General features: G+C 39.9%; 1 protein-coding gene across 1 annotated transcript; it reads right to left on the bottom strand.

The window, feature by feature from the left end:
- Window positions 1–702: 702 nt before the first annotated feature.
- Window positions 703–14,040, bottom strand: LOC134802121 (zinc finger protein 320-like). The gene is made up of 12 exons (XM_063774714.1): window positions 13,809–14,040; window positions 13,376–13,498; window positions 9,299–9,829; window positions 8,560–8,759; window positions 8,324–8,399; window positions 8,024–8,145; window positions 6,999–7,106; window positions 6,368–6,574; window positions 4,946–5,069; window positions 3,169–3,273; window positions 1,804–1,974; window positions 703–908 (listed from the first exon to the last, which is right to left on the bottom strand). The coding sequence occupies exons 1-11, from the start codon at window positions 13,962–13,964 to the stop codon at window positions 1,816–1,818; spliced, it is 1,911 nt and encodes a 636-aa protein (XP_063630784.1). The 5' UTR covers window positions 13,965–14,040; the 3' UTR covers window positions 703–908; window positions 1,804–1,815.
- Window positions 14,041–14,145: the final 105 nt, after the last annotated feature.

The following is a 14,145-nucleotide window of genomic DNA, read 5'->3' as shown; positions in this document are numbered from 1 at the left end:
TAATATGTATTACAATTTCATTATGTCCCATTAGAGTGGTAACAAATAAATATAATTAATGTGTGCGAACATAATGTAATAGCAGCCAGGAAAATAAAATATTGCCACTATTTTTTCCTTATTTATTTGTTTTCTTAGGTTTTTACAATATGGATATAAATATAAAACACAAAAGTCATAGAAAAACAATACCTAATGCTTATATAAAGGTAATTCCACGACAGAGAGTGATTTTGTGATGTCAGACTAGAATATTTGTTTATGGTCAATTGTTTTGGATATTTATTTACCTTTCCCTATTATTATGTTATGACAAAAAAGAATTTTGTTATTTCACAAAACCGACATCAGTAGAGTTAAACCAAGAAAAGTCTGCAGGATTTTGATAGCCCACGCAGTGCAAGTGTTATTTATACGTCATAATTTCATAGAAGTTTGACCTTTAAAATGACACTTGCACTGCGTGTGCTATCAAAATCGCTGCAGACTTTTCTCGGTCTGACTCTATCAGGGTGTTTTCCTCAGCTGTGTATAGTCAGCATCATATAGTAGGTAGCATTCAAAGTGTTCCAATAGTTCGGTACACCATATTATTTGTATGGCGTACCGAACTACATATTTGAATACTTACCTACTATACGACGCTGACTGACAGCTGTGTGCAATATGTACAATTGTACAACATCATGGCGTGTTTCTGCGTGAACCTGTGTCACTGACGGACGCGGGTACCCTGGCAAACGAGTCTACTCGTGCCAGCTAGCTTTCCGCTTGCTCTTCAGGTGTATATACTTCACGTGTGACAGCATGGCGCGTCGTACCTGGGTCGTGATTACTAGTACCAGCTCGCTTTACGCTTGCTCGTCAACCGACAACCCTCTGCCGGACACGGGTACCCGGGTACGCGTCTCCTCGTGCCAGCTAGCTTTCCGCTTGCTCTTCAGGTGTATATACTTCACGTGTGGCAGCATGGCGCGTCGTACCTGGGTCGTGATTACTAGTACCAGCTCTTTACGCTTGCTCGTCCACCGGCAACCCTCTCTCTACACGGGTACCCGGGTACGCGTGGCTACTCGTGCCAGCTATAGTATAAACAACATTATTTGCGGTATTTAACGTCTGTCACTCACAACAGCAATACTACGTAAAATGTCTTGCACATCGAAATCACAAAGGAAAACAACTGCACTGCGAACGTTTACGTTCTACGTCTTTTTTTTTAAATTTAGGGTAGGCCGGACACCACCGTTATGAATCGGTAGTCGTCTAAGTAAATCGATATGAATTTTTAATTTATCTTTTATAAAAATAAGGAAAAGGTGGATAATTAACTGTAAATATGGATATATTTATCGTCACTTAACAGACAACAAATCTGACACAGAAATAACATAAATAAACTTTAAAATAGATCCCCAGTTAGTTTCAATTTTGACAATGGGTGCGACCTACTCGGTCGGTGTAATGCATTTAGCTTGCGGGAAAACCATATAATTCTAACTTTATTTAAATCTCAAATAAAAATTCATTATACGTCACAATTCGATACCTCAGTCTACGTGCCATCCAATCGTAATCGCTTGCTGTGACAATCGATTTGCGTTAGTTACATCTCTATATACGTCAGTCATAATGTGTCAAATACCGCAAATAATGTTGTTTATACTATAGCTTTCCGCTTGCTCTTCAGGTGTATATACTTCACGTGTGGCAGCATGGCGCGTCGTACCTGGGTCGTGATTACTAGTACCAGCTCGCTTTACGCTTGCTCGTCCACCGGCAACCCTTTGTCTACACGGGTACCCGGGTACGCGTCTACTCGTGCCAGCTAGCTTTCCGCTTGCTCTTCAGGTGTATATACTTCACGTGTGACAGCATGGCGTGTTTCTGCGTGAACTTGGCGCCGCAGTACTCGCAAGAGAACGGACGCTCGCCGGAGTGCGTCCGGATGTGATTCACTAGCGTTCTGTTTGCCTGCAATATAAGAACGAATGAAACAAGTTTAACATAAGTCTGTATCTTTAGGTATTTAAAAAAGAGTAAACAAAATCTACCCTCAAATGGTTTCTTAAGCCAGTTGAGGGTAGATGAAAACATTACATGATCAAATAATGTAGGTTAAAGTCAGGTCGTTCAGTGACTGATCCAGGTGCTTTTGTATTTGGTTGGTTAATAAATAAATGTTATAACTACCCGAAAATGTAAACATTATTTGTTTACTTTTATTCAAGATACCTACAGAGTATATACTCTTACAAGCGAGCTTTGTAAGCAGAAAAAGGAGGCAAATTTGAAAAATGTAGGCGCAACGGATCGATCTCCCATTAACTCCCATAGTAGTTTTTAATTTCGCGCCTTTTTCTACTGCCAAAGTTGGCCCAGAATATAACTACCCTCTTTTTTGTAAATCGAGTAAAATACAACGTATGTCGCGAGATGATTTTTAACAAATCGATTAACGTAAAACTGTGTGTGATTAACTGTGTTAATCGATTAACGTTAAATCATAACTGTTTCCGTCATCGGGCATAAACTTATACAGTCCTCTAAAATCAACAGAATACACAAAAGCCCTGATATAATAGGGCAGCTTATTTACAGTATCAACTAAAACGGATTTTAGAATATAATAGAAAAGATTTATTCGTAAGCACAGACACAGAAAATTATCTTATACAAAAAATAGAAAAAAACATAAGAAGGAGTGGCACGATCACTTCCAGCTCTGATCTTACAATAAAAAAAAAACAATGGGTTGCACTCTGGGAGTGCCGGCAGAAGTGAAAACTCAACGACATTGTAACTCAAAATATTAATAACAGCGCCATCTAGTGCAAAATGTCTGCAGCACTATGTATAATTGAGATTAACGCCATCTAGCGTTATTTCGTCGCATTACTTGAAACCCCTAAGCACATCACTGAGTACTACAGTTATATTAATACCAGTTTGAGGGAAACTCACTAGATGGCATTTAAATCAAAAAACAATGACATTGTCCGTCACACGTGACATCACGCAAGCGCCCTGCGCCGCCTAAACGAAACAGCAGGCTCAGGCATACATTTTCGCCGCGCGGTAGAAAGAGAGGGTTACGCCTTACGTCTCTCAAAAAGTGCACAGCGCCGCTAAAGAAGTTTTCACTTCAAAAAAATATAAATAGCTCACCGCAAAACCTCGGCCGCATATATTGCACAGCTTGTCCTTGTCTCTCTTCACGCCCTCGTGCTGGAACCGCCTGTGGTCCAGGTAGCGCGTGCGATTCAGGAAATGCTGACACAATTTAAACACATTTAATTAGAAATATAAAGTAACACATTGTATATACTGGGTCAAGCAGATCTTGTCAGTAGAAAAAGGCGGCAAATTTGAAAAATGTAGGCGCGAAAGGATGTCATCCCATAGAAAATTTGAATTTCGCGCCCTTTTCTACTGACAAGATTTGCTTGAATTTGCTTGAACAAACAATTTGTACATTTTCGGGTAGTTATAACATTTATTGGTTAACCGATCAAATACAAAACCGCCTGGATATGTCACTGAACGACCTGACTTTAACCTACATTATTTGATTGTGTTATGTTTTCATCTACCCAGAACTGGCTTAAGGAGCCATTTGAGGGTAGATTTTGTTTACTTTTATTTAAATACCTAAAGATACAGAGTATAGGTAGGGAAAAAAGTTTATACCAACCAGTTCGTGTTCACTTATATCGTAAAATGTGGTAAAGCAACACGTTTGAAGGTCGATATTAAACTTTCGTGAATACATATTTTTAATTGTTTATACGACGTTTGAAGGTATTTGTCAAGGCGTATCCAGACTAGTAAATATTTCGCCAATCTGATTAAATTGCCCGATCGAATCAGGACGTGCGGACGCAAACGCCAATTTGGCTCGCCGAATTCAACCGCCGATAATGACCGATATTACCGATAAAATGAGGTGCGGACGCAAGAATAAATAAATAAATAAATAAATATTAGGGGACATCTTACACAGATCAAACCTAGCCCCAAACTAAGCAAAGCTTGTACTATGGGTACTAGGCGACGATATACATACTTGTATAGATAAATACATACTTATATACATAGAAAACAACCATGACTCAGGAACAAATATTTGTGCTCATCACACAAATAAATGCCCTTACTGGGATTCGAACCCTGGACCGTCGGCTTAGCAGACAGGGTCACTATCCACTAGGCCAGACCGGTCGTCATTACCAATTTGTGACGCCAGTATTTTCATTCTGGGGCATTTTTTCAATTTAGTGGGCTCTAATATCACCATAAATCTAAAATTGGAGATTGACGCCAATTTCATTTCTGATCAAATCGGTCGATTTGATCATCCCGTCTGGATACCGCTTTAATGTTGTTTTATCTGATATTGATACGTTTTTACGCCATGAGATATATCGGAGCGGCCAAGATGTTCACAAATATCTGAACAAATCCTCTATTAGCGAGAAGTTTAACGTGTTTTATCAGATGTTTTTGCAAACCTTGGCTGCTACGATATATTTAATGGCGACGGCTCTGCCCAAAATGCTCAATAAGTGCACCTGGTACACTAAGCGCCACTTGCACCATTCACTAACCCGGGGTTAACCGGTTAAACCTGGAGTTACCATGGTTACCAGTACAATATGACACTGAGTTAACGGTTACCGGTTAACCTCGGGTGGGATGGTGCAAGTGGCGCTAGCAGGCGTGGCTCAGTCCGCGATTTCGTCGCTTTGCTATAGGTAGCTAAAAGTACATCCGTTCCACACCAATTTTGGTGGCTAGCCATAAGCCGCGCGTGGCGCTGTCGCCACCTAGCGGCCATATCTGTCCTGATCGTAACAGACGCGTTTTGTTAGAGAGTGAGTCTTCTGTACCTAGTACTATTATTTATTCTGTGGCGCTAGACGGGTACCCGGGTACCCGCACTCACCCGGTCGCAGTCCTCGCAGTAGTACTTGCTCTGCTTGGCGTGCACGTGCCGGTAGTGGTTGTTCATGTACGTGCGCCTTGAGTACACGTTGTTACACTCGGGACAGGGGTACTTTCGCTTGGCCCTGTAAGCATAATGTAAATTAAAGTCTGGAATTTAATAAAGATGTATAATGTTAATGATACGGTCATGTATATTATACTCTGTATATTTAGGTATTTAAATAAAAGTTAACAAAATCTACCCTCAAATGGCTCCTTAAGCCAGTTGAAGGTAGATGAAAACATTACATGATCAAATAATGTAGGTTAAAGTCAGGTCGTTCAGTGACTGATCCAGGCGGTTGTGTATTTGATCGGTTAACCAATAAACGTTATAACTACCCGAAAATGTACAAATTGTTTGTTTACTATTATTTAAATTGTTTGTTTATGTTTACTATTGTTTGTTTACTATTATTTGTTTGTATACCTTTTAGAAAATTAAACTTTGAGACAATGTGAAGACTTGTTAGGCATCTATGCATGTTAGTTTTTTATATTATAATAAGGATTACCTATTGTTTAAGTTACTAATTGTTTTGTTTAGGTGCATGATTCGATTAGTTAAGTGAGCGCTTCATTCGCCAACAAACTGGTTACAGTTTGGCGATATTGTAAATTTTGTTTACGAGCATGTACCTTTTGTGTAAATAAATAAAAAAAAATAAAAAAAATTACCTAAAGATACAGACTATAGGTACGCTACGTAACAGGCACTATTCTTTGTAAGGAATTGTAACTAAATCATAATCAAACAAGGATTCATATATGATTTCAGCGCAAGTAAAGAGGTCGTTAGTTAAATTTAAATCATACAGAGACACACCGAATTCGGGCCAGCCAGAGGAAGGCGGTTGTGGTGTTGTATGGTAATTACGGGTACACGGCATATAGTTGTGTATACGGGTTACCTAATTTGAAAGAGTATAGAGTGCATAGAGACGGATTATCAAAGTAAATTATGTAGCCACTGTAAATTTACTGCCATCTTTCGACAGATGATAAAACTGTTAGAACGCCATTTGTCATAAATCCTTATTCTTTAGAATAGAATAAAATAGCGGTTATTTGTATAACACAGGTGATATACTCGACTATAGGCCAAAGGTATGGTGCAATCTTTTCGAGCGATGGCGCCATAACCTTCAGCCCACTCTCGAGTAGATGGCGTTAATATTAATATTTAACAAGTTAACACATATCAGTGAAAGAATAATGATCAAAGTCAAATGGCGTTCTAACAGTTTTAATCGTCTATCGAAAGATGGCAGAAAACGTACTGTAGCTACATAATTTACCACGACAGTAACTCTCTATTTCAAATTCTCTTTGCGAATATTATCCTATAGATATAAATAATATAAGCGGATACACGTGTTACCTAGTGTTGTCCCGCTCTGCCGCGTGCGCCGCGCTGCTCTGCAAGTGTCGCTTGTACATGCGGTCGCTCGTGAATCTCCTGTCGCACTGCACGCAGTACGAGCTGTCTGAGACGGAAGATGTGTGCTGCGTTTCGACATGGTTCTTGTATGACGTGGAATTCTTTAGTTTCTTCTTGCAGTACGGGCATTCGTAGCCGAAGTGGTACCTGTAAGTTACATATAAATGTGACATTCCACGGGAAAAGGTACGCTTACGCTGTTAGAGTCTGTGCGGAAAGAGAAGAGTCGTGAAATGTATGGGGTCCAATACATTCTACGATTCTTCTCTTTCCGCACAGACTTTATTCACGACGCTTCTATACGAATCCCCTGCTTCGCGTAGTAAGCGCCAACCGCCATTAGGTACCTTTACCCTTGGTACGTCACATATGCTGATTTTTCGACGTAAATTACGACTTCTCTATCGTTCGAATATGATAGAGAGGCAGATAACGAAATGCCTATTTTCGTATTTCGCAATAGACTCTCTGAATGTGCTAGTGGCTTCCCTTACGCAGAGTATTGCTTAATATTCCCTATTAAAAAAATATGGTCAGTGTCACAAAACCCACAAAATTGATTATCATTTACCTAAGATGTTTCTCAATGATGGCGCGCGACTTGCACCGTTTGCCACAAACATCGCACACGAACTTCGCGTGTAACTCTTTGTAGTGGTTGTAGAATAACCGCACGTTCCTGAAACATAAATATAATTATATTAAAACTTGATAGAAACCCCAAAAGAGCCTTTTTGATAAGACTAAATCAATCGTCGCGTTTTTATTACCGCACCACCCGCCAAAGAAACGAAGCTCATTCTCACTTCCTCGACACGTGTCAAACCAAGAACAAGCGAGCATCTCGCTCGTTTCTGCCCAGAACGTGCATGTTGTGGAATGAGCTACCTTCTGAGGTGTTTCCCTTGCGCTTTGACATGGGGTTCTTCAAGAAGTAGGTATTTAGGGTTCTCAAAGGTTGGCAACGCATAAGTGGCTACTCTGATGTTGCTTACGTCAGTTACGTCCATGGGCGGCGATAGTGATCCAAAAGACTCGAGCCCTGTTAGCTCTTTTTTTAGGGCTCGCCTCATCTCTTGGCGCCTAAAAGGCTAAAAGCCTATTTTACTAATGAAATAAAAAAGGCGTCAAGAAATGAGGCGAGCCCTAAAAAAAGGCTCACCGGGCTCGAGTCTTTTGGATCACTAGGCGGCGATGACTGTAAAAAATAGGCGTACCCGTGTACACGGATCCTGATCCTTAACTAAAAACGTAATTTGTCTCACTTGAAACAGCTTCAAATCAAACTATGAATGATATAACCATCAAGTCACTCTAGTACAGTCACCTGCATAAAATATGTTACTCTTCAAAGGGCGCAAAAATATGTGACACGCTCTTATTATGGCTGTACAAATAAGATTCTGTCAGATATTTTTGCGGCCTTCGTTGTGTAACATATTATTGCAGGTGACTGTATAGATGTCCGTTGCACTTTCTCCAGTAACAGTAGAACAGGACACCATGCTGGCTGCGCTTATGTGGGTTTAAAATCCTTCAGCGCCAAAGTTATTTATTGGCCACATTTATATTTCCTCCAGTAATAAGTCTACACACTTGAAACACAGCTCGCAAGCTAAACACTGCACCATCCGGTCATGCTGCTCGAGATGTCTGTCCATGCCGGGCTGCGAGCAACATTGCAGCCGGCACACCTTGCATGACCTCCGGTAATAGTGCTATATACTCACTTGAAACACAGCTCGCAGGCTAAACACTGCACCATCCGGTCATGCTGCTCGAGATGTCTGTCCATGCCGGGCTGCGAGCAACACTGCAGCCGGCACACCTTGCATTCCCTCCGGTAATAGTGCTATATACTCACTTGAAACACAGCTCGCAGGCTAAACACTGCACCATCCGGTCATGCTGCTCGAGATGTCGGTCCATGCCGGGCTGCGAGCAACACTGCAGCCGGCACACCTTGCATTCCCTCCGGTAATAGTGCTATATACTCACTTGAAACACAGCTCGCAGGCTAAACACTGCACCATCCGGTCATGCTGCTCGAGATGTCTGTCCATGCCGGGCTGCGAGCAACACTGCAGCCGGCACACCTTGCATTCCCTCCGGTAATAGTGCTATATACTCACTTGAAACACAGCTCGCAGGCTAAACACTGCACCATCCGGTCATGCTGCTCGAGATGTCGGTCCATGCCGGGCTGCGAGCAACACTGCAGCCGGCACACCTTGCATTCCCTCCGGTAATAGTGCTTCGTCTGGTGTGCTTGAAGCTTCTCCTGGGATGGGCAGCGGATCTTGCATATTTTGCATTGGTATGGTCCAATTGCCTGAAATATTGCAGTAATATGATTGCAAAAAAGACAAGGAAGGCATGGAGGAACACAGCAGATCTTAATATGATGTCAATCCTACCAACTTATGTTACAAGTGCATTGCGGGCCTTTAAGTTGTACAAATTCCCTGCCAAAAACTCCCCAACTAATATCATTATCATCATCATCAGTATTTAAGAGCTTAATAGCTCTTGTCGGTGGAGTAATCGCCACTCTTCTTTTTGCTGGGCCAGCCTTTTAACTCCCTCGTAAGACACGACAGAAACTCTATCTTTTATTTGGCTGAGATATGTGAGCCTGGGCCTTCGTCTGCGTCTTTTCCCCTCAATCTTGCCCTCCGGGATGTTTAAAAAGAATCTGTCGTGCCGTATCAGGTGGCCAACCATCTTGCCCCTTCTGTTAGCTACTGTGTCTAACAGGCATCTTTTCTCTCCTACCATGCTCAGGACCTCCTCGATCGTCTTCCTTTCTGTCCAGCTAATCCACAACAACTACTATACAACTAATATATAACAAAAAAATCTCAATCTCACCTCATCATGATACTTCCTCTGATGTTTAACCAACCCGTCTTCATCACGCCACATTGCCACACAACTTACACATTTATATTCCTCGTTTAAAAAAGAATCTCCACTCCTCTCCTCCTCCAACCCATTCAAAACAGCACCAAGCTCTATTGGTATCTTCCTGACTAACAACTTTCTATGTTTCCTGAGATTCGCATTCAAAAATCTATACTTCGCTTTCCTATTCATTATTCTCTTCATGTTAAATTCCTTCCAATCGTTTGTTTCCGGTATGGTTTCCGTAACATTACCCAATACCGTAACATTTGGTAATGTTTCCGGAATGGTTTCCGTAACATTATCCGGTACCGTAACATTTGATACATTTGGCTCATTGAGTTCAGGTTCATCTTTAACATTGTCAAAGTGGTCGAATTCATCGTAAATGTCAATCTCTTCTTTGATGGCTTTTATTTCGTTCTCTTCATATGTGAAACATATCTGGTGGTTGTTGGTGTGAGGGGTAAGATTTGAAAGAGATTGGGGAAAGGGGTCCTGAAATTGTTAATAAAGTATTCATTCTGCACCGGATATTCGGTTACTATCCGGTATCCGGCCTATCCGGCCATGATTTGAATATCCGGCCGGATAACGGATAGTGACCTACTATCCGGCCGGATACTGGATAGTAACATTGCTTGATTTCGGAATAAACAATTTGGATTGAAGAAACAGTCACGGTCATAATCATACTCAGTTATTATTTTAAAACAATTTAAACATTCAACTGACTTGCACGCGCACTCATTTCGAACCTAGAAATGAGTCCGCGCGAACGTTCACTAGGAAACAGGTCAAACCTGCATAATGCGCACCTTAAAAACCGAAATGAAGGTATAGTTCCGCCGGCCGAATATTCGGCGGCCGGATACCGAATATTCGGCCGATAGTCAGGCCGAATATCCGGTATCCGGCCAAACAACTATCCCTTGCATCTCTAATTCATTCCAATTGGAATCTTATAAGATGCATATTAAATCTAAGGAAATATATATTTCTGTTTAGCAACCATATTCTTAAAAACCGGGCAAGTGCGAGTCGGACTTGCGCTCGAAGGGTTCCGTACCATAATACAAAAAACAGCAAAAAAAAAACGGTCACCCATCCAAGTACTGACCCCACCCGACGTTGCTTAACTTTGGTCAAATTTCACGTTTGTTGTATGGGAGCCCCACTTATATCTTTATTTTATTCTGTTTTTAGTATTTGTTGTTATAGCGGCAACAGAAATACACCATCTGTGAAAATTTCAACTGTCTAGGTATCACGGTTCGTGAGATACAGCCTGGTGACAGACAGACGGACGGACGGACGGACGGACGGACGGACGGACGGACGGACGGACAGCGGAGTCTTAGTAATAGGGTCCCGTTTTACCCTTAGGGTACGGAACCCTAAAAATAATGTAGTAGTGTAGGTGTAAAAATAACTATTAACTTAATGGGCTAACGTGGAGTCACGGGACAGGCTTAGCCTAGTGTGGTCCACTAAATCAATGTAAATGTAACCGACTGATATAAAAATAAATATTTTGTTTACTTTAAGTAATACTACACCACCACATTATTACTATAGATACATTATAAAATAGATTTAAAAAAACATATTCTCTTAAGACCCAGGCCGAATTTGTATTTTTAAAGTAAGCGGGGACTTTGTAAGGTAAATTAATAGATTTAGATTATAATTCAATAGATAACGCTTGTTTTATCTACTTGGACATTAATTTATTGAATTTTATATGCTTTCTTCTTCTCTCCTTTCCTTTTAAAAATAATGTAACATAGTTCTTAAGTTAAGAGTTACTAACCATATTATTGAACCTGTCTTCTGAAATAAATGATTTTATTTTTTATTTATTTTATTAAATTAAATGTAATACTTAAAGGCCTTTGCTAAAGGGCACACAGAATTAGCAATGGAAAATAATTAAACAAACAATACCACATATTCTGATACAAGGCTATAAAAAAAAACTTAAAAAGCACTACAACGGGAGTTGTGGAAATCAAGGGGAGAGGCCTTTGCCCAGCAGTGGGTTACTATAACAGGCTATTAATAAAAAACAAGTGCGAGTCAGACTCGCGTTCCAAGGGTTCCGTATATTACACAATTTTTAACAATCAGTGCCGGATTAAGATATTTTGATGCCCTAAGCATTTCTAGGTGCCCCCTCTCCCTAGGGTCATCAAGATTACATTGATTTTTTGGTAAATTGAGAGAAGTTCATTGCCGCATTACAGCTGAGAATGGAAATCAGTCACATCATTTTATCACGAAAATTGACAGTGCCGCAGCAGTAATGTTGCAACAGAGTACCTAATGCTGTTGCAGTCGCCACCCGAATGTCACCTTTATCATAGCGTAGAAAGTAATAGAAACGCGAGCGAAGCGAGCGCGGAAATTTTTCGATATAAAAACGCAATATGATAGACAGTTGTACATTTTTACTTTTAGTATGGAAATCAGTCACATCATTTTATCACGGAAGTTGACAGTACTGCAGCAGTAACGTTGCAACAGAGTAATGTTGCTGCAGTCGCCACCCGAATGTCACCTTTATCATACATTACAAAGTAATTGAAAACGCGAGCGAAGCGAGCGCGAAAATTTTTCGATATAAAAACGCAATTTTAGTTTTAGTCCCAACCAGGCGCGAATCCAGGATTTTATACAGAGAAGAGATGGGACAGTTTTCTATCAGCCTAGCTTCGCATAGGGCTCGATATTTAAGGGTCTCAGCGAGGTTGTTTTCATGCATAAAATATGCAAGAAAGCAGAGAGCTTGAAATTGAATTGGCGAAGTGTGAGAAAGGCAGTAGGCCCAGCTGCGAAAGAGGAAAGCTTGGATTTGGATCCACGCCCAAGTGTAATTAAGGCAGAAGATCAACTTTGCCGTAAGGCAGAAGGCCTCGCATAAGACCTAACGCCGAACCGCAAAAGAGTGGGTTGAAATCGAATCTATGCATGTAATCACGACTCTTCTACTGCTACCGATTGTTTCCCAAAGAATTACGCGCCATTATTTTTGCAAATTAGCTTTTGGACAGCTAAAAAAATCGTGTGGTAAAAACGATGTGTCTGTCCCTAATTTTAAAATTTGTTCACCTTTTTCAACCTGGCATTTTGGTGCCCTCCCTGAACGTGGTGCCGTAAGCACGTGCTTGTTTTGCTTATTGGTTACAAAGTCTTTATTAATTCAACCATTAAAGTCGACGAGTACAAAAAACTTTAAGCTAGCTCTCAATTTAACATTTTTTTAAAACATTATTTTTAATTTGACCTTACAATTACTCGTAAGTAGGTAAGACCGTTAAATATTTAAAATGATTATCTTATCAGAAAATTATCACCAATTACTCTAAGAAAACTACTACTCTAAGTAATCCGGCACTGTTAACAATGTATTTTTTATGTGAAACGTGAGTGAAATCTCTTTAAAAAATCCGTAGGGGTCGGATTAAAAACTGTAATTAAGTCCGACTCACGCTTGACTGTACATTTCTAATAGGTTTTCCTGTCATCTATAGGTATAGACCTATTTTATGTATTTTTTTCAAAATTTTAGACCTAGTAGTTTCGGAGATAAGGGGGGGGGGAATGGTCATTTTTTGCCTATTTTCTTGAATAACTTCTAAACTGTTGATTCGAAAATTATAAAAAAAAATTATTTGAAATCCTTACAATAAGCTCTTTCATTTGATATGTAACATGATATAGTTTGAAAATTTTTTTTTTTCATTTTTTCATTTACCCCCCAAAAGTGGCCCCCATGTTTAAAATTCATTTGTTTACGTTACATGTCCGTATTCGGGTCACAAACTTACATATGTGTACCAAATTTCAACTTGATTGGTCCAGTAGTTTCGGAGAAAATCGGCTGTGACAGACGGACAGACAGACAGACAGACAGACAGACAGACAGACAGACGCACGAGTGATCCTATAAGGGTTCCGTTTTTTCCTTTTGAGGTACGGAACCCTAATAATACTTTGTACATTTTGTAGTTTGATTTTACATAGAAACCTAAATTGCCATACCTGTTTATTAATATAATATAATTGAAGTATCTTCTGGGCTTCTACAATCTTCTTTTTGAACATCATTATTTTCTTTAGTATTCCTATACATTCCCAGCATAAATACAGTTCATTTGGAAGCATCTAAAATTAAAATAAAACTGCATAATTTGAACTTGAGCTCGTAAAGTTGTACTTGTGTTAATTTAGTACTAAGTTTACGAGGTAAGATGTAAGATTAATGCGGAGAAGGCTATCGATAGAGGGAAGACCGTTCACAAGCTCTTTCGTCACTTATAACTATTGCGTTTGCAAACATACCATACTCCACTAACAGGTCGGTAGAACAGTGAAACTTATGATTAAACAATGTTAGGTAAACTTATTCAAATACAAGAGTTCTTGAGCAATACATTTTATATGCCGGTCTTCTCTATATAGACCGCACGCTTACCATATTCTGATTATCCAGGATTTTGTAAAAGATATCGATGATATCGACATATTCGGTCACAGTTGAAAGAATCCTGTCTGAGCTTAAGCATGCGTGGCAATAAGATATCGTCCCGTATTGTGGAAAGAATTCATTTTTAATTCCGATCTTATCCATTTCATTAAATTTATATAAATCTTATAATAAATAAATAAACAAATACATTTTTTTACTGACAATGACAGTCACTGGCAGACAGACTGCGCAAGACAGCATTATTTCAGTGCAAGACAGTCAACTGCGGGATGTTTGAGCTAATGTTAAAAACGCCGATTCATTCGCCTATTGCTAAAGGCGT

This window comes from Cydia splendana, chromosome 24, assembly GCF_910591565.1.
Source record: "Cydia splendana chromosome 24, ilCydSple1.2, whole genome shotgun sequence".
Lineage (NCBI taxonomy): Eukaryota > Metazoa > Arthropoda > Insecta > Lepidoptera > Tortricidae > Cydia > Cydia splendana.
This window is presented reverse-complemented; position numbering and strand designations above follow the sequence as displayed.

What these genes read in the sequence shown, in the direction of transcription:
- LOC134802121 (XM_063774714.1), bottom strand. Translation starts at nt 13,964, where the DNA reads ATGGATAAGATCGGAATTAAAAATGAATTCTTTCCACAATACGGGACG. An exon ending in GCAGAGCGGGACAACACTAG is followed by an intron (nt 5,070 to 6,367) that starts GTAACACGTGTA and finishes TTATGCTTACAG; the next exon opens with GGCCAAGCGAAAGTACCCCT. An exon ending in TATGCGGCCGAGGTTTTGCG is followed by an intron (nt 1,975 to 3,168) that starts GTGAGCTATTTA and finishes CTTATATTGCAG; the next exon opens with GCAAACAGAACGCTAGTGAA.